Source organism: Cinclus cinclus, chromosome 20 (genome assembly GCF_963662255.1).
Source record: "Cinclus cinclus chromosome 20, bCinCin1.1, whole genome shotgun sequence".
NCBI classification, from domain to species: domain Eukaryota; kingdom Metazoa; phylum Chordata; class Aves; order Passeriformes; family Cinclidae; genus Cinclus; species Cinclus cinclus.
This window is the reverse complement of record NC_085065.1, coordinates 7,902,371-7,926,108: the sequence shown is the minus strand read 5'-3', so window position 1 is coordinate 7,926,108 and position 23,738 is coordinate 7,902,371. Positions and strand designations below refer to the sequence as shown.

General features: G+C 37.1%; 1 protein-coding gene across 1 annotated transcript in view; it reads right to left on the bottom strand.

Moving 5' to 3' along the window:
- Nucleotides 1-23,738, bottom strand: part of STXBP4 (syntaxin binding protein 4) — a 60,125-nt gene that overhangs the window by 32,395 nt on the left and 3,992 nt on the right. Inside the window, exons 4-17 of the mRNA XM_062506279.1 lie at nucleotides 22,873-22,942; nucleotides 21,516-21,590; nucleotides 19,423-19,508; nucleotides 18,687-18,822; nucleotides 17,989-18,121; nucleotides 15,787-15,899; nucleotides 15,268-15,448; nucleotides 14,211-14,289; nucleotides 11,644-11,726; nucleotides 11,055-11,151; nucleotides 9,613-9,725; nucleotides 8,863-8,949; nucleotides 7,730-7,795; nucleotides 2,035-2,211 (exon numbers count right to left, since the gene is read on the bottom strand). Coding sequence (XP_062362263.1) covers nucleotides 2,035-2,211; nucleotides 7,730-7,795; nucleotides 8,863-8,949; nucleotides 9,613-9,725; nucleotides 11,055-11,151; nucleotides 11,644-11,726; nucleotides 14,211-14,289; nucleotides 15,268-15,448; nucleotides 15,787-15,899; nucleotides 17,989-18,121; nucleotides 18,687-18,822; nucleotides 19,423-19,508; nucleotides 21,516-21,590; nucleotides 22,873-22,942 — 1,496 coding nt within the window. The remainder of the gene's footprint in view (nucleotides 1-2,034; nucleotides 2,212-7,729; nucleotides 7,796-8,862; nucleotides 8,950-9,612; nucleotides 9,726-11,054; nucleotides 11,152-11,643; nucleotides 11,727-14,210; nucleotides 14,290-15,267; nucleotides 15,449-15,786; nucleotides 15,900-17,988; nucleotides 18,122-18,686; nucleotides 18,823-19,422; nucleotides 19,509-21,515; nucleotides 21,591-22,872; nucleotides 22,943-23,738) is intronic.

The following is a 23,738-nucleotide window of genomic DNA, read 5'->3' as shown; positions in this document are numbered from 1 at the left end:
TCACACAGAGACATGGTTTGAACAGAGTGCTTGGAATGTTTAACACACTCTTTTCTAGATTTCTGTAAAACACACAACCGGAATGCCTGAGCAGCTGGCAAATCAGCTCTAAACTCCAACAGGTTCTGGCAAATGACAGAAAGGTAAATTAAAATTGGAAGATAACAATAGGCATAGGGCTGAAAATTAAGAGAGTTTGAACTGACTGATGAATGGATCAAAAATACCAACCTGATGGTGACAGTGTCTCTCATCAGGGTGCCACAAACAGCCAGAACAAACTCAGTCCCCAAGTCTGCATCCACACATCCTTTGGCCAACACAGTAATTATGGCACATCTTGGAGGAAATTGCTCCCTAGGATGTCTCTTGTATAACCTATTGATCAGTGTTGTGCATCCCTCCCTCCTTCAGTACAAAAGATGTTAGACCCAGTCCTGGAGTCTCTGGGTTTCATTAGAGATCCTGGCACTGCTCCTGTGACAGGACCACGAGTGAAGTCCTCACATGGACCTGGGCACGTCTGTTTAGCTCAGCTGTCTACTGGACACAAGATCTTATTAACTTTACTGGAAGCAATAATTTGTTTGTATACACTGTACAAAGCAGCAGAATCATCACCACCCTGGATGTCAAAGAATCTGTTAATTCAAACACCTCCTTTTGGAAACTTCACTGCCCACTCTGGAGAAGAAGCTGGTGAGAGACCTCACTCTTTCACATACTAAAAAAAGTGAGAAGCACCAATCTGATTTTTATTTATGCCTCAACATCTGTTTTATTCTGTTTAGTGAGTGTGTTTTAGGGGGAGATTTACTTGGGCATTAAAAGAAAAGTAAACAACAAACAGGTGTGACCCTGCCTGAATCACGGTTCCTGTAAATGCCTCCCCTTTTACAACAGGATGGGACAAAAGGCTGTAGTATGGAGTTGGTACCTACTGGACACTGCTGCTTTTGGGTAGGAAATGCAGAGATTCAAGTTTCCACACAGGTAGTGTAGTACTAAGTCAGAATTTCAGGAACTCAAGCTAGAATCTCTGTAACAAACCTCCAGAGAAGCAAACCACACCCACTGAATTTCTTAAAATTTGGCTATTTATAGAAGTCCTAGAAAACAAACAGTACTGCAAGAACACCTGACATAAAAGATGGGGCATCACACCCAGATGTTCAGAAAGAATGTCCAGGGTGGGTGTGATTCACCTCTTCACTCACAATCAGATGAGAGAAACTCCTCCTGGGAGTCACAGGGACTTGCAAAGCTGTTCTTTTCAAGCTTGTTAACCACAGAGCTTGACTTTACCTTCTAATGTCTTGAAATATTAAATTAATTCTCAGGATGAAATAAGGCAACATTTCAGTGGGTTTTCTTCACCAGGTCATATGCACATCCATTTTTCATGAGAAAAACAAGGTAACCTCACAAATGCCAACCTGCTTGCACTTGTCAGGTCAACACTTGCTCAGGTCAGGAGTTATGGAGAAAAAATTTTGAAGTGCCTCAAATATTTCATTTCTCAGCCTGTTCTGAACTGCCTCACTGGAGATGAAGTAGATTTAAAATACAAGGCTCAATTAAATTTTTTTGGCAGCATTTAAATGATTACCTTGATTAAATCTAAATTTACTTTAGAACAGGGCTGGAGTTTACATGGTTGTTATTTGCCCAGCAGAAACATAAACCTGAAGGCCATTTTCACATGAGTAAAAAAGCATACAAATATATCCAAGTTGTAGTCTTTAAAGACAATATATGTGCAGCCAGAAACTATTCCATGCTTAATGCTTGAGATGTGCCATTCTGACCTATAACCCACACATGCTGGGAGCTCCTGTTTTTGCAGCCCAAAGATGTGTGGATAAAGGAAGCTTCATACACTTCACATTGCCCCCTCCACTACACATCACCCCAGTTATTGAATAATACAAGACAAACAGTGACCTACTTTAGAAAAGCAGATGAAAAGAAAATGAAAACAAGACACATGACAACAGCAAGGAAACCATGGTAACTCAGACAGCCTTTGCTTACTTTATTTTGGCCAGAATGCTCAGCAAGCTGAGCCTTCAGCTCTCCAATTTCAGCCTCTAAGAGGCGAATCACTTCTTCATAGTCCATCTCCATTCCCCGGGCCTGCCTTTGTGCAGCCTCTGCAAGGTGAATTCTGCTTCGTAGGGCTCTTGTCTCCTCCACAGCTGCCTTGGCTTCCTGCAGATGATATAATTCAGTGGAAAAGTTACAACTCCAGCTACCAAAAAGAACAGATCTAGCTCGTAGGTATTGCAGTTGGCATCAGGGCTAGCTGTTAGTGTTCATGGTTAAAGGGCTTAATTGCTGATTTTTAATATATGATGTGCAAATGAAAAACAAATATGTACAGAGACATGATTTTCCTAATAATTTAAATAACAAGTTCTCTAATTACTGAAAATCTACTTGAATGAAAGGTTTTCTTGAAATGAACCAGATGCTGTTGATCTGTCCCACTGCTTCCATACCAAAAAAATACCTTAATGACATGTTCTTTTCATTTTTGCCTGAATTCACACTCTAGTCACAGCTCACACATCATGTAGATGGACTTTTACTGCAAGTATTCAGTCCATGCTATTCTCAGAATCAGTGTTTTTTATAAAATCTATTTTTCTGCCTAGTTCCTGCTCCTATTATGCTCCTAATCTCCTGGATTATCACAGAAGAGTGTTAAATAAAATATATATATAAATAACGTACAGAAAACAGAAAATTAGAAATTGCTAGCTTTTAATTCAGCTAACATAATCCCTAGATGATGCAAAATCTTTCAAGAAAGATACTGCATTTTAGGCCTGAATATTAACTGAAGTTAACTTTGATTAGTAAATTAAAAAGACAAAACTAAATATCTGTACAACAGATGAGTTTACACTCATCTAGGAATAAAACAAATAAACTACTCACACAAAATATACAAGCTCACTGGCACCAAAACCACTAAACCATCTTTTCCCTCAGCTATTAATTAATTTATAGGAAAAGTCACTTTATATCAATTTTCTGAATAATTAAAGTTATCAGATTTGGATACACAAATTCACAGAGCTAGAAGATTTTTGGAGAAGCTGCTCAGTTAAGGATACTTAGGTGAATATTCTATTCCTGGCCTACTTATTACATCTTGTTATTATAATTATATCTTGGTTAGGAATGGAACTAGAGGGAAAACAGGTAGATAGAGGAGAAACACACTATGACTCTAACATGGAGGAAATAACCTTCTAGAAGTCAGGTTTGAAATTGCTGTTTCTAAAATAACTAGTCCTGTTTTGTGGAAGAAATCACATATAACAGGTGTCGTAACAGAAATGTCAAGAGAGGTCAGTTCATCTTTAAAATGTAGATTTAATTCTTTCCTAACGTAGAAGCATTTGTTCTGTACAATCAATATCCTTCAAGTCAGGTTTTCCTATACTTTGTGATAATTTTCTTTCTGTAAAATGATTTACCAGTCTCAGATTCATATGACTTTTAACCTCTACACTACTGTCTTACTGAACAATATATTCCAGGCCATAAATCAACTAATCTCAGTGACATATAACCAGTGCATCATCCTCCTCATCTTTGCAATACCACACCAGTTTGGACCATGGCCAGGGACACCCTGGTGTCTAAGAGCAGCAGAAACAGTAACCACACATGTAGAACAGCACCATTCCTGAACACGGGTGCTGTGTAATTTAAAGGTTTCTGCTACAGGGCACAAGCACTAAGAAATCCATTTAAATGACCTTTCATTTGACAGCAAACAGAATGATTTCCCTCTTTCCTTTGGAAGCAATAGGTGAGCTGCACAAAGACCACCTTAACCTGGAAACACAGAGTCATCCCAAGCTCACTGCTCCATGGGTGTGTTATTCCTCACTTGGTGTCACAGCTGTGTGTTTACAGCACTAAGAGCAGTGGGAGGATCATTACTGCTCACATTCCCTGAAAGCACAGCAATCACCCCTCCTGTTGCTCCTGACACTCCTTTTTCCTAGAAACAATTCAGGGAACACAGGGACTTCTAAGGTATCAACCTACAGAAGTAGAGGTCAAAATTACTGCCTTTGGGGAGGGCACTTTCTTGCCACTGTAAGAAATAAAATAAGTCCACAGCAAGAAGAGCTGGGCCTTGCTGCAACAGATGATGAGCTGGGAGCCTTCAGCAGCAAAGGCATCCTTGGGAAACAGGCTGGAGCTGGGAAAAAGACTCTTGGAGACAAAAGTGAAAAGATGCTCTGACATTGTTTGATGAATATAAATGAGCACAGAGGCCTTGAAAAAGGGTGGCATCTTAAAAACCCACACTCAGGAATTATTTAAATAAACTGACATGAGAAAAGTGAAGAGAAAACTGGTATTAAAGGGAGGTCTTAATTTTGAAAGAAGACCTCCTTGAGATAAAGATTTAATCTCTTATAATCCAGAACTGCCTTTACTCCTCCACTGTTTTTTGAGAACCCCAGTTGCTGAATATTAATTTCTCTGTAACAGCAGACTAAGTATGAGCAGATTTCAACAGTGAAAGACCTAAAGGAATAATTAAGGAACAATGGCTTCTTACATTGCAATGAAACAATTACATACACTATAACTGAATTAGCAAAATCATGACACGCCAGAGCTGTTTGCTGGAGCAGAGGGACACAAAGGGAAACGATTCCATCAGGTTTTCCCATTCTCCAGTTACTGGAGCTGGCACTGTGGGCTCTCACCTGGCAGGTAAGGGAGTCCCAGCAGTGAAGAACTGATGGTAACACCCACTTCATCAACATGAGCTCTTGTCCCACTCAAATGCATGAAAAAGTGTCCAAGGCCAGGCTGGATGGGGCTTGGAGCAATCTGGGACAGTGGAGGGTGTCCCTCTCCACGGGACAGGGGTGGAATGAGCTTTTAAGGTCCTCTCCCATCTAGCATTCTAAGACACAACAGACAGGGGATCTGCAGCTGCTAGTATTTCATTTATACAAATGCCTCATGGGACTCCTTGTCCTGATCTGGTATGAAGCCACTACAATCAATAGGGAACTCACAGCTGGAGGAGAGAAGCTGAATCCTTACAAAAGCAATTTCAAGGTACAGGTTTCTTCCTAAGCCAGGTTCTATTTCTTCCTTGGATAAATTTGAGTGTCACAAGGTTTTATCCAAGTTGTATTCCAACCACCACAAACACCAAAACTAAGACATTCTTTTAAACCATGTGAAAATTGTAGTTACAAATCAGCCATGCTTGTTGGTTAGTTCTACAAAAATGATGAAATCATCCTTTAAAAGAATATCTTTGAATATCTTCACTATGTATTAAAACAACAAAATCTACTGAAATAAGCCAAATACTTCTTTCAGCCAGGGTGAAAGATACTGCTTCCAAAATAGCAGCCATTCAAAGCCCCTCTTCCCCTTTGAGAAAATAACCCCAGAGTAGCAAATTTCAGCCCTATGAACCAAGTTCAGGAGCTTTCCCATGTTTAGCTGAGTGCTCCAGCTGACAGAACCTGCCCAGAAAAAGCTGTAGTACAGAAGGGCTCATTCAGGCTGAAATAGCCCAGGGACTCTCAGGCAGCACAGGATCCAGTCCAACTCCTCCAGGAAGACAGAAGACATCATTACAGATTTCACATTCATGCTCTTGGCAAGACTTCAGGTACTCAAAGATGCCTTTCTGTGTTTTGTGCCAACTTCAGCTTACACATGATTTCAAGGAAGCCCCAAAGATATAATACTATATTATAACTTCAAAGCAAAAAGAGATCAATTAATGAATTTTAATTGTCACATACCAATATTAGAAAATAATTACTACCTCACTGCAAGTTGAGCAGCATTTCTAATCTTGAGAGTTTATTCATGCTGTTAGTTACTGAGTCAAGCACTGTTTAATGAATTGGTACTAACAAAGCATGTTCATTAACCAGAATATTTGTGCCCCTGTCTTAATTAATCTGTAATCTCTGCAATTCACAATTAGTAGAGAAGAGAAATACCACAAAATACACTCCAGTACATGACTGGTAACCTAAATCCTCATTTAAAACCTTGTTTTTTCAGGAAAGCAGTTATTTAAAAAAAAGTTTAAATTACACTGAAGTCAGAAGACCTTAAGCACAGACTTAAATTGGGTTTTTTTGTTTACTTTGGTTATTTGTTACTTTTAATCAGGCCATTAGGGCTCAATAATGTACTCATTAACTCCTACTACTAACCAGCTCAAGCAGGAATGCACAACAAAAGTTAAATGGGAGCTTGTACTATAAGTAGCCTATTCTTAAAAACTTACCACCATGAATCTCAGTGCCAACATTGGTTTTAAATAACAGAATTATATACGTAATAATATATATAAAACACCTGAACATGCACCAAGTATAAACAGAAGAAAATGTCCATTAAAAGCCCACTTATAGCTCCTAAAAGAGATCACATATTGCTATTATTATATATAATTCATTATTTCTCTTTCACTTCACTATATGGAACCCTTTCAATTCCTACAAGAAAATCAGTATTTATCCCTGGGAGGTTTGCAGGGCAAAGCTGAATTTCACCACCACACAACAGTACCTGAGAAAAATAAAAGTGGGAGGACCTCGAGTGGTGGCAAATGGGCACTGCTGCCACTTAAAACATCTTAAAGCAGCCCTGTCCAAGGCTGCCTTCCCAGGAAAAGCAGGTTTGTACTGGATTGTACTATCTAACAGCTTTAGTCTGCACTAATACACTGAACAAGTGCTCTGGTCTAGAGCAACAAAGTCAACCCATTAGAGAATGGGAGCTTCAAGGGCATTACTGGAACAATCTTCCAGTAAAATTTCATCCAGAGGATAACCCAATTTACTTCCCACAGTGTACACAAGGAAACAACACAATACTAATGGGAAAAGAACCTCCAAGCAAGCTCTCGTATATTCAAGGAATAAAAGATGATAATTAAAGTGTTCAACAAATCTTATGAGAGAAACTACGAAACTAATCTCAATACAGGGGATTTTTAAACTTCATCTTGCATTTTTACATCTGATATGAGAAACCTGCAAAGTATAGGTGCAGCAGTGGAGAAGGAAAAGAAAGCAGCCAGCCCATTAGAAGGAAAAGCTAACAGGGTGTTCAGGAGGAAAGTGGAACAGGAAAGCTCCTTGGATTTGAAACCAGGCTATAAATGATGTGAGACTTGCATTTAATTGGGAATTTCCTTTAAGAGACACAAGGAAATACTCTTGATTTATTGGCTCATAATTATAGGTAGATTTGGAGGCAGAAATAAGACTTTCCCCAGAAAAACCTGACTATAACTTTTTACCCTGGTAGTTTTTTTCCCCCTTAAGATTGCCTGACATCTAAAGTAGTTAATGTTAGGCTGCAAATTAAGCAACTGTTTCCTAAGAACAGCAAAATCTCTTCAAGAACACTTAAGACCAGAAAGGTTCTGCTACATCATTATCCCACTTCATTGATCCAGCTGGTCTCAGGGTTCCTATCTCAATTCAGTAGCAGAAAAAACAGACTACTGCTTGAAGAACTGAAGGATCAGTTCTCCACTTTGAACCAGAAGTTCTGTAGTAACACAAGAAAACCACTTTGTTTTGCAATCAGTGTGAAACTATAATCTATATGAGCACCACGAAAAAAAGAAACGCTCCTTTCTCCCTTCCAAAAAAAAGTTAAAAATTTTAAATAATTATAATTTTTAGAGACTTCAGCATACTTGCTTGACTACTTGTAGCTGCTCTGTTAACTGTTTCTGCAAGTTCACAGATTCAGACAATTCTTCCTGTTAAAAAAAAAAAATAATTAAGTTTGAAAGAGAAAGCTTTGGTCCTGAAGTAATTAGCTCTTTCAAAACTGCAGATAGCAATACTAAACTTCTATCAACAGCTTTTATAAAACCTGTAATAAAACCATTTCTAAAAGCTAACTTTTCTGTGAGTTCATTGATGCTGTTTAAGTTTCTTGAGTATTTTAGAATTATTTACTGAACATTTCTGGGATGTGTGTAAAAGAGTGCAGGAAAAAAGGCAATTAATTATAGATTGATCACTGTCAGTTTTCCACATCAGCAATTCAGGGACTCCTGGTCAGTATTCACAGTGTTCAATATAAATGGTGCTCTTTCATTTCAGTACAAAGCCCTCAGAAGAAGAATCCTTGTGCACAGGACAGAGAATTGATCTCTGGCCATTTCAACCTAATGCTTCTGTAATTTACAGCAAGGAATTTTTAGGACCAAGGGGCAGTTTTTAAAATTGTCTTTATCCCAAGCTCCTGTCCAAAAACCAGGGTTATGTATGCTCAATACAGAACTTCCTATCTTATGGCTTGTAATAAAGGAAATTCAGGACCATGGGAATGTGGTAGCAACGTGGGGCATTAAGAAATAGTATTTATTGCTTTAAGACTTGGGAATTTTGTAATGTCTGGGAAATATGTATTAATTTTGCACACAGACTAATTTATCTTCCAGTTCTGATTCCTTTCAGAAGTATCAGCACACGCTCAGACTCTGCAGTTACTAACATCACACGTTTTTAAATAAAATTGCCATGCAAATCAGTCATTTCTCCAGATTCACTTCTGTGAAATGTCTGCTTAGTCTCATTTCTCTATGGATCAGATTAGAAGATGTGTTAGCAATTCAGTGTAACAGCTAAAACTCACTGTCTCCACAAATATAATTAAAAGCAATCTTCAAACATGATTAGGACTGTTTGCACTGACATTTTATTTATCTGTGAAAACCTCAACATGAAATTCAAAAAACCAGTAAATTACTACACCCAGTCAAAAAAAATATTAATCTCTTGAATGATTTAAAGCAAAAAAAAAAAAATAAAGTGTTACCTTTAATTTGCTAATTTCTTTTAAAGCTTCATTTCTTTCTTTCTTAAGCTTTTGCACATCATCCTCCAGGGAATCACAGATTACAAACTGTATGTATGCAAATACATAAGGTTGGAATATTGCTAACTGTGTCGTGCATAATCTTTAACATCTTATATTAAAAGTTCTTGTTAATAAAATGAGAAGAAAATCTTAATTTTAGGATGGTTTATAGATCTGAAAATACTAAAAATGTTTAATAAAAATTTTAACCAACTTATCTTCCAAAGGAACAATTACTTTTCATTTTAAAATGGAATACTAAGGTGATTTTAAAAGTATCAAGAATACACACTATTTTAATATTTTAAATTAGGCATTTTATTTTAGTGTTCATATACTAAAAATGCTCTTTTTTCAAGTCACCTCTGGAATAAAATTATTTTCACTCTATCAGTAAGTCAAATCACTGGGCCCAGTAATTATTTCTCACTCACACGTTGTAACAATTCAAATTCTATTAAGAAACCTCAGTAAATCAATGTTGTCCAGACTTACAACAAACCACAATTTAATTACATTAATTGCTTTCTGCAAATTAGGCTGCTTAAAAAAAATCTTCACAGAAACTAGGTTATTCTAAAGAACCCCATGCTGTGGAGCTGTTTTAAACATCTGCCCAAGATTTGGAGTTATTTTACATACAATAAACTCTCCAATCATCTCCTCCCAGCTGTTAAAATTAAAACATTGACTAGGCACATACTTTACCTGGGAGTCCTGTAAGTTGCCAGCTTCACTGACCTCAAAGCTTACAGATTTGTGGCCATCATGAGTTGCATTTGATTGCATGGACAACAGACTCCTTGAAGCTTCAACAAAATCTAGGAAAAAAACAGATTTTGTTGTTGTGGCCCTGAAGTTCAGTTTAGTAACAGACCCCAGATGCAACACAGCTGCCAATGTCACCATGAACAGCCACTCTGATAAAAGCTGTGTCTGTGCTTTAAGCTTTCTAAAGCAAAAAAAAAAAAAAAAAAAAAAAAAAAGAAAAAGAAAATCAGAGAGGTATCTCCAAAGAGAAAGTTTTGGTAAAGCTGGTAAGAATAAAAATGCCCAAACATACAGTGGAATAAAATATCCTCAAGTCAAACTGTGAAGGAGAAGAGAAAATGGTGTGAAGGTTACCTTCAAAGTACCTGAGATGTTCTGCATTTGGCTGGTGTCTGTGAAAAATGGAATAAATCTGCACACCAGGTATACACACCTGCCCCTCCCAATGAGTTGACCTTACTAGAGGAGACATGAAAACATTTCCTGCTGGCTCAGAGCTCAAGATTTCCTTTTCAGGCCCTTTAAACCCCTGAGAGGGGCTTGGTAAAATTGATGTTGATCAAGTTGAAAGTTTTAAACACAAACAGTCCCTCATGCACAATCAACATGACTTGGGATTACCCATACATTTTGAATTAAAAAATTCTGCTACACTGACAAAAACATGGAAATATAAAGGTTGGTTCAGACCACATAAAATCTGATAGATACTGAATATTGTTTCTTGCTGAAGATCTTTTTGGATGCTTAAGTACAAAATGCTCTTTTCCACACACTAATGTTTTTCATAGACTTTAGAAAAAGTGAAATTCCCATCAGTTTCAACACCAGAACCATCATGTCTAACAGTTTCTGAAAAATATTTTTAAATTGTCAGTGTGATCAACCAAAATTGTTATAACCAACAGAAGCAACTCATTCCCAACAGAATTAGGTTTAGCTGGAAGAACTGTGATGGTCTCCCTGCAAACCTGTTTCTATATGCAAGAGTTGAAATGCTCTTGCTTCTCACATAGTAAAGTTAAGTGATCCATCAGTTTACTTGCTTCAAGAAGCCTCTTTAACCATCAAAACACTGCCAGGAAATTTTGGGAAAAATTACAGATCGCTACTGTCAAATAAAAAAATTCAGGATTTTGTGAGCACAAAATAAAACTTTCCCAAGGCTGCTCTTAATAACATAAATTTGTGATTTGCATGCCCATTACTGTTTCATAACTTCAAGCTTATTTTCATACAGTAAAATAAGTTTCTTGCCTAAAACTGCATTTTATCTGCAGCAGCGACCCAATAGTGACAAAAATATATTAATGGTTATTATCTATCATTTCTGTATTCCTACTTTTCATTATTTTCTATGGTAATTAACAAATTATTACCACCAAAAGACACTGTTCCTTTAGGATCCTTATGAAGTTGCTGCCTTAGGGCTTGCTGCTGTTCATCTGTGAGCCGAATCCCAAGATAATTCAGTGCCTGGAAAGAAAAAACTTATTTTAGAGTGAAAAAAGAGATGACTAAGGATAATGACTGCAGGGACATGGGGGAGTAATTAAAGAGCTACACTTCAAAGAGTCTTTGTATCCTTGTACACTCTCACTGACAACACTTTTATTCCAGAGCTACTCAGTGACTTTTCCTTCTAATTGAGAGATGTTCATATATTATTTAACCTTGAATACAGATAAGTGTAATAAGCAAACCCCTTTGTCTTTAATAGCTGCTTTAAAAATTGTGAGGGATGTCCTGATTCCCAGAAGAGTTAATCAGTAATTAGATTAACAAAAACAGTAATTTGCCCAATATATAAACCAAAATACTGGCCTGCAACATGAAAGAACTACCCAAACAGTAAATTCTGTGTGTCATTTATACTTTAATTTTTGTCAGCCTAGAAATATTCTTCAGATGTTTTACCTGCATGATGAAGGGGAAAGAAGGAAAACTCAGAAGATTTTAAGTATTTACCCTCTCCAGCTTTTCTGTTTTGAGATGAACACTCGAGTTCTTTCCTTGGGGGTCATAATCATCATTCTGGCTGGGGGCAATAACTAAGAAATAATAAAAAAAAAAGTAATAATGAAGTAGTGTTAACTACTGCTTTGAAAAAAATTGTTCTGAAGCTCTGCTCATCAAGTGGATGCCAGCTAAATACCCACTTGCCAAAAATACATGTTAATCCTCAGACTGACTTACTTTTTAAAGGATATAATTGTAATAAAAATATGGGTATTAATAATGTCCAGTATTTTTTTTTTTTGCATAAAAAAGTGACAAGTAGCAAATTAACAGAAAATAACCAGGAACAGCTTTGAGTGATCCATCAAGCATATGGCTTCTCCTTGTGGTATTTTCTCTTCTCTCAGAGACACACAGATACTCAGGAAACAGAAGGGGAAACACACTTGTGAATTCAAGAGAGATCTCCAAGACACACCCTTAGAGAACTGACAGTTGCCAAAAGCACATGGAGTGATGTAGAAAACCCTGGGAAAAGACAGGGAATGACCTGCTCCCCGATATGGGCTGCGTGGAGGTGGCTTAGGCTGAACTCCCCAGGCTCCTCTGTACTTTTTCCTGGGAAGGAACTCTTTTCCAAGAACTCCAATCCATTAGCCCCTTATACCCTTCTAGTCAGAAAACCAACTTTACATGGGTTTTTTGAACTATCACTTTGGATTTTAGATGTATACAACTAAAAAAAAAAAATATGTTGTTTGCATTCCTTATTTATAAATATAATTCATCATTTTATTAATGAATTAAAAAGGTACTGAAACCAAAATCAGCCTTTGACAAGTAAAGGATCCTGCAGTTTGAGATTCTCTCTAAAGGAACAGAAGGAATCACAGAGGATTGTTTTTTCTTATTTTTTTTTTTTTAGTTTCACAGCATATCTGTTTCCAAGCTCAATGTAATTTACATTCTCTTTACATGCCAAAAGCATAAACCAAAATATCTTGAAAATCTCTGGCATTAACACCTCTCACATGCTATATTAAATTCTGAAGACAGTGGGCTAGAACCTTGGTGGAATTGGCTCAATTTCCCTTCAGCTCAGAATGAAAAAGCCTCGTGTGTGAGTTTGTGCAAAAACGTCTCAAAACTGTGCTGCGTTTTCCATAGCGTTAAAAAAAAGTATCTCATCTAAGAGATGCTTTAATTTTCAAGGTTATCTTTGAAAGTTTATCCTTGGAAAAGGGCAGCATGAAAGAAGTGGCAGGTTTGACAAGGATGGGCTGTTAAATAAGAAGACAATGAAACATGACAAGAAGCAGCACAAACTGGAGCTGCAGGTATTTGTGCTTTCTGCTCTACTCCCTACATTCTTCAGAGGTGTTCAGAGACTGTGCCCCTCTTGGTGTCTTCAAACAAAGAGGCTCCTGTGTACTGAATTATATTAACCAAGAGTCTTACATTCTGAATATATTTAAAAAAATAACACTTTTGTCTTGCCCTTTGATTCAGTTGTCGTGTTTGTCATGGCCAATACATAAAAACTGTGTGATCATTAATCTCCAGGTGTACTCAGTACTAAAAACTTTGCCCACATTTGGTTAGCTCATCCTTCAAGAAAGGGAACTAACTGGTCAGATTTGCAATATGGGAACTGTTTAATTTTAAATCTGAATATGTAATAGAGGGTATAATAAATGCAGGTACAATTTAATTAATATCAATGGAGAGACATCTGGAATGAATCAGACCCTGTGTATTTGTTCTTCCTCTCCTCAGTACTTTAGACATGAAGTTGAGAAACTCAGCTTATGTTTAATTGCTACTGCCTGAAGAAAGAGAATAAAGTTCAGGTCTGCACAGAGAAATAGTGAACAGGGTCAGGTCTACCAGTGTGTCTCATTATTGTGTCACTCTTGCATTTTCACTGTTTCTAAATACAATATATTTGTTTCTCACAGGAATTACAATTGTTCACCTCAGATTTGGTTCTGACCAAATTTCCAAACCCTGTTTTTCCTTTAATGTAGTTTTCAAAATAGGTATTTAGAGATGTGATCAAAGTGACCCTTGTCCGTGTTTGAATGTCGTGACTATAGAACACAAATATACACAATATATTGTATTTGTTATTAACTGAAAAACTGTGAAGAAGGCTGCATGTTATTTCTATCCTTTCAATATGCTGCCCTGATTTTAGCAAAAAAACCATGCAAGCAGCATACGTGCCCAGAATTTCATTAAATTAAGAAAGCACAGTTTCTATGGCAACCTAATCTTGATCTATATGTGAGTCTTCATTATCTGGTTTCTACTGAGTCTATTATCATTACTGCTGTATAGCAAATGTTGTGATCACTCATTTTTGTTTGGTTTCAGCTGTTTGTTAGAAACAATGTAAGTTATATTTGACAGAAGCTACTAAAAATCCATTGATCTCACTCCTTTATTTAGGAGTATAAAACAGTGCAATATTCCCTTTTCTTAAAGACTACTGAGTCTCACTATGCACTATGTTCTGTTTGACTGTTATTGAAAGAACAAGGAAAAGGGTGGCAAAGAATTAAATCAGCATTTACCCGTGGCAGACACATCAGCAGGATTGCTGTCTAGAGCAGTAATTGGAGATTGCACTCCCATCCTGACTCCAGTTTCCATCTACAAGAGGAAATGAAAAGTCATGAAATACCATTTCTAAAGCAGATCACAAGCCAAACTAGAAATACACTTTAATGAAAAAAGGGACAGGAAGGAAGAGTGGGGGAAGAAAAAAGGGCTGAGGAGATCAAAACAACCCCAGGAGAAAAAGAAAGGCACGGAAGGGATGGTGGTGAGAAGGAATTGCATGGAAAAAAAAATCAGAGCAGGGCCTCATCAAAACTTTGGGTCCTGAAAATCTTCACAGATTAAGACAGCAAAGTCTCTCTAAGCAGCCCACTTCAATGTTTGTATCCGTAATAGAAAAGAAAAATGGGCAAGAATTTTACATACAAATGTAAGAAGATTGGTGAATCACCTGCTCTGACTTCGTGTTCGAGAAAATTTTTTATTCTTCCTTCTTCTAAAGCAATACTTGATTTAGCTTTAAAAATATTATCAACTAAAAATGTTCTTTCAAAAATTTAAATATTAGTTTTAAAATCTTCTTTCTTGTGCTCAACATTATTTCTTTACACTAATGGTGAGCTTTATGAATTAAAACAATTGCTGCTTAGCCAAAAGAAAACCTCACATACTTCTAGGACTTTTTTTATGCAAAAATCTCATCATCACAGAACAAGTGTGAGATTGTACTGTACTCACACATATGTAGTAAACAGGGAGTGGTTTAATACAACTATTTATATCTAATTCCAGAACTTCAGAGAAACAGTAAAGGAGAACCTGGTATCTAAGAGCACAGTTAATACTTATGTAATTTGTTTTCTTACCCCAAGTCACCTAATTTCCTCTCATCAGTGTGGTTTACTCACCTGTTACACAACATGGTTTTTCCAAAACTTTTGATATTCCAAAGACAATATTGTGCAGGAAAATAGACAGTCATTTTCTTACTAAAATGGAAACTCAATTACAATTAGGAGAAAAATAACCATTTGCTCAGTTTGCTCTAAGAGGAGTAGTAATAACACTCACAGCATTTGGAGGGAATGTTGAAACCAGCCTCCCATTAGGAGAGGGAAGAGGACCAAGTGCTGCAGCCTGTTGCTCTCCATGTGCTGCAGATGTTAAGAGGCTGAAAGGATGCTGCAGATTCTCTGGATGTCTGGGTATGTTTTTCTGCCTAATAAAAGCTATCTCCCAAAAATTTTCAAACCTAGAATTAAAATTTTAAAAGTTTCAACATATATACTTATATTATTCATAAGATTATACTTCTGCAAAAGTTATACATTTCCAAACTGTGTGTGGGTTTATTTAATTATTTTTCACTACAAAGAAAAATACTGTAATTTTTTAAAACATTAAAGTACCATAATTTTGTAGGTCTAAAAGGTGCACTTGAGCCTTTTCTACAAAATGATATTATGACTGAGTATTTCTAAAAGTAAGTATCCCTCATTTCCCCTAAGCACACAAAAACACATTCACATTAATCTGATCATAAATATAATTTATTACACCATTTTGGATGCTTGGCTGTTTGACAGTAACAGATACCTCATTTTTGTTCTGTTGATTATACTTTTTGCCTCTTCATAGGAGACTCCAATCATGGACTCTTTGTTGATGGACACAAGCTGATCCCCAGGCTTCAATCGTCCATCCTGAATTGGACAAATAAAAAACCAAACCCACAAACTTTGTATTAATTGCTAACTCTACAGAAAGAGCTGTATGGTCACAGCACTTAGACACATTCCCCTGGTTTTCCTAGGACAAGAAATATCAAGAACAGCTCTGCATTCTGCCTGTGCTTGACAGGCTTCCAGATGAACCTTAACAGATTAAACAATTACCCCTCACCATTAAAGCAGTCATTATAAAAACTCAGACAAAACAGATTTCAGAAATTGTATTAAGAAGAACTTTGGACCCAGCTAAACATTTCTGTTAATGAAAAAACAAGGGAAGAAACAACAGATTTTTCTAGCACCAACCCATCTGACTTTAGGGAGTTTCTTTACTGATAAATTCAGCTCTGAGCTGGATTAATTTGTGTATCAAAAGCAAATGTTCGTGGCAATACATGGAACTCTTCAGCCACTCACTGGCCATGTTAATGAGAAAACCAGATTGGTCTATTAGCACTCACCAGTCAAACCATGACAGAAATAATATTGTCAGCTTTGTGGTTCTGTTGAATTAATTGCAACTTTCTACCAGCACAAGAACATCTCACATTTCTGTCCCAGAGACTCTGGTAAGACTTTAAACATGCTAGGCTAGATTTCTCACTAACACAGAGCTCTCTTTACTCACATTTTAACAGAGCCCTCAACAATTTAACTGGAAATTCGTGCAATTCACCTACAGCTACAGAGTTAGTTATGACATTTGTCTAATGCAGTACACATCAAATTACACAGAACATGTCTCTGCTCTTCAGCTCCTAAGAGATAAAGAAAAATCAATACATGTGAAAAAAAAATTGTAAAATACCTTCTCAAGACCAGTATAATTGTACCCATTTAACACCCATATACCATAATTTTAGCTGTGTTGTTTCAAACCTATGACAGTACTTTACAGCCTTTTTTTTGGTCACTTAGTCTTTTGGTTTTGGCTAAAGAATAAAGCTGTAGATTCTTTATTTTGCCTTCATCCACCATGTTCTAAGATACCCATTTCAATGGTGCCCTCACGTGGCAGACATTTAAAATATGCTTTCTGTTTCACCTTCCCAAACAGGATAAGCAGGACTGGGAAATTACCTCTGTTATTGCTAATATTAGAGCCTACTGAAAATGGATGTCTTAGCCTCAGTCTATTGATTATGTGTGAGGCTTTAAATTATATGTCCACATTGAGAAAAATGTTTCAGAAGCCACAACAAAATAGGAGAAAATAAAAGGGGAATGATTGCCATTTATCTACCAAAAGAGGTCTTTGAGAAATACTGCATTTTTATCTTCCAGCCTGCATTTTAGGATTAAACTTAGTCTACAGAAATTCAGTAACAAATAGTTATCATCTGCCTGGGGACAAAACTCACTGCTCATGAACTGAGCTCATCCTCTCCTGCTGGGCCAGAGGCAGGGGCTGGTTATCTACACTTCCAAATAACCATAATTACTCAGGATGCCAGAGGAGACACTTGGATAAACAGTTCTGTGCATCTGAACCAGCCAATTACATTATTTATTTATTTTTTTTTTACACTGACAAATCTCCCTGATTTACATATTGCATTTGTCACAAATTAAAACAGCAATCAACACAGATTCATACATTTTATTAGTCTGCACTTTCAGAGTATATTTTACTAATTTGCCTACACAATGATTTCTAACTGCAGGGATCCATCCATATTAAGTCTCAGGGAAATTTGATTTTTTAAATGTCCAAGAAAAAAAAAATAAAAAGAGGTGCAGTCTTTAGCTGTGTCCATCATTCCTGATTTACCTTGCATCACCACTCTCTTACACATGCTGGTTTTGTACCTTCTCGTACATAAACTGAGGAATAAGATCCTCATTTACCTCAAATGAACTTACAGAACAAATTTTCATTACAAATTTTCATTTTGTAACTTACAGTGCAGTGAAATAATTCTGTTAAAAGAGAAGGCAAGGAGGAACACAAACACATTTTATATTTAGAATATGACTGCAGGTGTAGCATACCAAAGCAAGTACTAAATTAAGGCAAAAATACAGGTGTCTGAAGGGAAAGGAAGGGAAAAAAGGCCTTTACCTTATGGCAATCACCACCAGGGATAATTTCTTGAATATATACCAAAGGCCCTTCATTTCTGTTAATTCCTCCCACAATATTCAAACCTAGGCTTGTTCCTTTGCAGACAGAGATAATCTGAAATGCACTGTCACTAGAGATACAAAGAGAAAGAAAAGCAGAATTACTTCACAGAACAAGATAATAAAGACTGAAGCAATAACTTGTCTTTACCTTACAGGTTTTGCAAATATGCATTACAGTAACAAGTAGAAAGAGTGGATGTTTAATCTCCGTTCAAATATTACATTATTTACAACAAAATCAGCAACCTCAGGCACTTCTGACAATTACAAAAAAAACCCCAATGCTCTATTTTACTTTAATTTATTAAAAGCTCCCCTCTACTATATAGAGATATAGACTATATCCCAAAGCTTATGGGAGTATCTGGGTACACATAAACCAGGGAAATTAAGTCATTAGGAGACACTAAAAACATCAACCTGATTAATCTTCTTCAACCACATAAACAATAAATAAATAGAAAAATAACATACTAAAATGGAAAGCTACAGGACTACAAGCTACAGGACTAGAAGTTAAAAAATAAAACCAAACTTCTAACACTTAGTGCTCAGCCCAAATTTTCCTGACCAGCCAAATACAGCATTTCCTGCAGCTCCCACAAGAGAGGTACAGTCAGTTTTAGAGATTACTTTGGAAGCTTTGGGGATGGTGGTGGGACAGAATTATTTCTGCTGCTGCTGCTGCTGGTGATGTTATCCTTCAGATGCAACTGAGGACTCTGTGACCTTGAAGATGACCCAGAAGAAAGGCTGTCTGTAGATTTTGCTTCAAAAAATAAAATAAAATAATAACAATAATAATAATGAAAGCCACGTTTGGGGAAAAGCACAAAATTTCAGCTCACATAAGTTCAGTAGGACTATTTTCACATCAGAAAACAGGCAAACTAAACAATCAGATAACCAAAAAAAAGCCTGCACAGTTAAGAACTGAGAGCCACCCAGGGTTCCAGAAATCATTTTTAGAAACATAAAAAGTGATGATTTTTCAAACTGGGTGCAAAATACAAAACTGACTAATCCCCCATGCTATATAAAAGCATCTTAATTAGGCAGCAGTTCCAGAAAGATTAGAATCTAAATCAAATCCTACTAGCATTTTGTGGCACATTTCAGCTACAAATACCAAAACCTTTTCACATAAATCACTAATTAAAATTGAAAGTAGGTATCAGTATATTTATTTTAAGAGCTGGGGACACTGACACACAAATTCCTGAAGGTACATATGTGTTTTGTCTGACTTTCAGCCACTTCCTCCAATACACCTGCCCTCAAATAAGGAATTTTAAGCACAAGTTTCAACTCCTCCCAAGGCTGACTTTTGTTCCCCAGGATTGTTTCAGGCTGGGAAGTGATCTCTCACCAGCTAACTGATGTGTTGGAGAAGTTCCTGTAGAGCTGGTGTCACTGTGAGAGCCATACTTATCCATCAGGTCATGAAATTCTTTCCTGTGGCAATAAAAAGATTTTCTTTGTGAGGATTTGGTGTTAGCTTGAATGGACCCTGTGAGACCTGCACTGCTTGTACTGAACAGCTGCTCCTCCTCAGAGAAGGAAGCTCAGCCTCCACTGAAAGAGGAAAGCCCTGTCAAATGGTCAGTAAAGGCAAAAGAGATATCATGTAATGTGTGATAAAGATGGAAAAAAACAGACTATGGATGAAATAGACTGTTGGCAAAGAAGTTTCATTCTTACCTCTCTTTACCCTGAATGGCAAAACTTAAAAAAAACTTGTAATGCAATCAACTACAGATGATAAGACAGTGGTACTAACAAGTTTCAGAACAATTTATTTATATTAGAGGGAATCAGATTACACATCCATAGCATATTCATGTTTTTAAAGAATGCTTTTAGCTCAATTACACTGAGCAAGAACCCAGAAGAGACTGACAAAGATGTGGCTCCTTAAAAACAAGAGGTTAGAAGAAATATTTATTAACTACTAAAAGCCAAAAGCAGAAGTTCCTTGCAGACACCAATCATATTGAAGCAGACTGGCAAAGATGTACATCTTGTGTGACAGGCATTGGAGAGAACACTAAAACACTTGATCCATCTGATATTGAATCCAGCCTAATTTAAGAAAAAAAGTTCATAATCTGAGCTCTGATTACCTCAGTGATAACTGATTTAAAAGATATAAATAGTCTAGAGTGATGTAAGCAGAAACATTGCCAAATTAATATTACAGAATTAGTCAGAGAGAATAGAAATTAACTGACTGCAAGGAGAGTAATTCCCAGGTAATTCCAGTTTGAACTGGAATTCTTCTGAAGGTTGCTCAAAAATGTTGGGTGCATTATTTTTATAAAAAGAACATTTATTGTACTAATGCAGGCCCCAGGGTACACACATAAACACAGCTGAGTGTAAATCAAATAATCTTTAAGCACAGAATGTAAATTCACAAGAAATTAATTCACAGGTGGCTGATGAGGAACTGCATGGAGTGGAAAATTCTGCCCAGGCCGCTGCACTTCCCCCCCAGAGTGGTTAAAGGACTGATAGATTTTAATTATTCAAGGAGTTTACAGGAACTAGGCCAGTATGCTTTAGATAAAAGCAGATTAAGAGTGGACCTCACATATATCTAGGCAGCCTGAAAAAAGGAGGCATCAGAGGCTAGAGAATGATTTAGAAGTCTGTCAAATACAAAAAAAATAAAGGAACAGAAAGAGGAAGCTTAACTCGGACAAAAGGCTAAAGGAATTTAGAGAAAAATCCTTTATGGGGAGATTACTCTGGAAGTGGAACATCCCAGGAAAGGCAAATAACAGCAGATACTCTCGCAATGATAATCAAAAGTGGTTACATAACAGCTGTTTTCTCCTGAGATTTAAGTCAAAAGGGGATACAGACCTGGATTGTCACATTGCTGATGATTCTCTGCCAATACTGGTTTATATGCTTAACTTTCAACAGTCAGGTTAAAGAAATATTTAACATAAATGTCCTTAAAATGAATATATTTTGGAATACCTGCTGCAGTGAACAGTTTAACCTATTGATCCAAACTATTCAAAGCTCATTAGAGACTGAAAAGCAAAATTCTGAGGGGAAAAAACAACCAAATCTGCCTTTTGTCAGAAGGCAAGACCAGTTTAAATCTTACAGTTTCGTGGTGGCTCTAATGGAGTCCTCATTTTTCATTATTTTATAGTGTGAGAAGTATTTCAAAAACTATCACAGCAGATAATTTTAATGGCCTTAGCTGTAAACATAACATTACAATCCTCTTTAAACTGAAGTTGGCCTGAGCTTGCTACTTGAAGTGATTGATGCAAGTGGTCTCAGAATGAACTGGTATCAAGTACTATGCAGAAAGATGTGACGTGGTACAATTCTGCAATTAAAACTAATCTGAAATAAAAATACATGCAAGCCCACCCACCCACTCTGAGGTACAGCACTGGATTTTTATTAGTTTTGAGGTTAAAGCAATTTTCCTCTTACTTTGCTTCTTCATCTCTAGCAACGAGCAGAGACATGTGATTAGAGGCTGAGGCTGTTCTCAAGATGTCAACAGCTCTAGAAGGGGGAAGAAAAAGGCCAAATAAATATATCAGGGTGCTGGCAATGAGTGAGCAGTGCTAGAAGAGCAGCAAAATGGACAAAGTGACAAGGTAGTTCACAATTTTCATGGCCAGATACAGAGAAAAGAGCTTGGCAACAGCAAAACTTACAGTGAGCACTGGGGAATGAACAAAAGGTGCACAGGCTGTGGTGCATCTGCTGAGAGAAAAAAACTGGGACTGACCTCTCTTTCCCTTCCCTTGTGCCCCCATCCCTCCTTGGGCCATCCTGCCGCCTTCCTGAGCCTCTTTCAGGATTAACAGCCCTCCCCAACAAAAGCTACTGCTCTGGTGTGCCTGGCTCACAATTTCCCTTAGCAATACAAACAGCAACTTACCCTTGAATTTTCAGTCTCCATCTCCAGCACTGAAAGCTGCACTGATCTCTACAGATCTAGCTACAGAAACCATCTACAGCTTTTTCTTTCCCCTTCATTGGGCCATTACATGGTTGCTGTCATCATTCACACTCACCAGTACTCAGTGAGCAGACAGTTTCATTTTAACAGCTCCTACTGCTGTTTTCACACACATTCTGTATCACAGAATCCCCAGGTTGGAAGAGACCTTCAAGATCATCCAGCCCAACCCATGCCCCAACACCTCAGTAAGACCATGGCACTGAGTGACACATCCAGTCTTTCCTAAACACACCCAGGGATGGTGACTCCACCACCTCCCAGGCTGACCAGTACTTGATCACTCTTTTCATAAAAAACTTCTTCCTAACATCCAACTATAATTCCCTTGGCACTGCTTAAGACTGAGTCCTCTTGTTCTGTCAGCTGCTGCCTGGAGGAAAAAACCAACCCTCATCTGACCACAGGCACCTTTCAGGGAGCTGTAGAGAGTGATAAGGTCACTTCTGAGTCTCCTTTTCTCCAGGACAAACAACCCCAGCTCCCTCAGCCGTTCCTCACAGTTTGTGTTCCAGACCCCTCACCAGTCTCGTTCCCTCCTCTGGATGTGCTCAGGTGTCTCAATGTCCTTCCTAAAATGAGGGGCCTGTAATCTGTGTCACTAAGAAACCAGGTGATTCTGGTGTTACAGAAGCTCATGAAGTCATTCACCTTTCCACAATAGTTTTGCTGAATTAGATTTATAGGATAAATTGCCAGCTGAACTGCAGGGATCTCAGAGGAGTCATGCTCTTTCAATCAGTCACTGATAATGCCCAAAATAATCCATGTATAACATTCCAAGCTCTAACAAACACCCAGGAATCAATACAAACATACCTTTCATTTGTTACTCCAACCAAGTTTTCTCCATTGACATCTAAAATTAGGTCCCCAGTGAGCAAACGACCTTTAAATGAAACCAACAGTGATTGATGAGTCAACAAGAAAATGGTTAACATACTGTATTGAACCAGGACTTTTCCTTTCAATTTTCATGTGATTTAATGTATTAAACAACTTTATGACTCTTGGTACTTGATCCTGAATAAGACAAATAATTGAGGTAAGACTAGAAACTATAAATCAGTCATATTAACAACAGAACAACCACTGAAAATAACTGTCATTTAGCTATTTGTATTATTTATACACAGTATAAATATTTTTGAGACTAGAATTTGTATTTCACAGTTGTGGAACTAATTTTTATTTGAATCTTGCTCTTAACATTATTGCAAGTTACCTTGCGTAGATACGTTAATGTTTTAATGTCAGCTAAAAGATTTTTTAGAACCAATCCCATTTTTAACCTTCTGAAAATCTCAAATTTAGGAACTTGAAGTTGATTCAGATTACTTTAAATGATCATTTTGCAAAGGAAAAGATGTAATCTCAAAAATATCCATACAGAGACCTAGGACAAGAAGTCTGTAGCTTAATTATTGCAAATTTTACTCAGTGTATTTTCTTCTTTTCACATGGATCTTAATCACCATCACACCACCATTAAAAAATAGTAATAAAAATTATCAGAACTAATTAAAAATACTAGTTCTATACAGGAAACCCCACTCTTATACCTGATAAATTAAAAGTGATTCAGCATCTCAGCACTTACTCAATAGTGCTGAAAGACTGCCAGCTGCCTTCACCAGCCATATCTAGATTTGAACACATTCTCAAGACCTGAGTGCATTAAAATC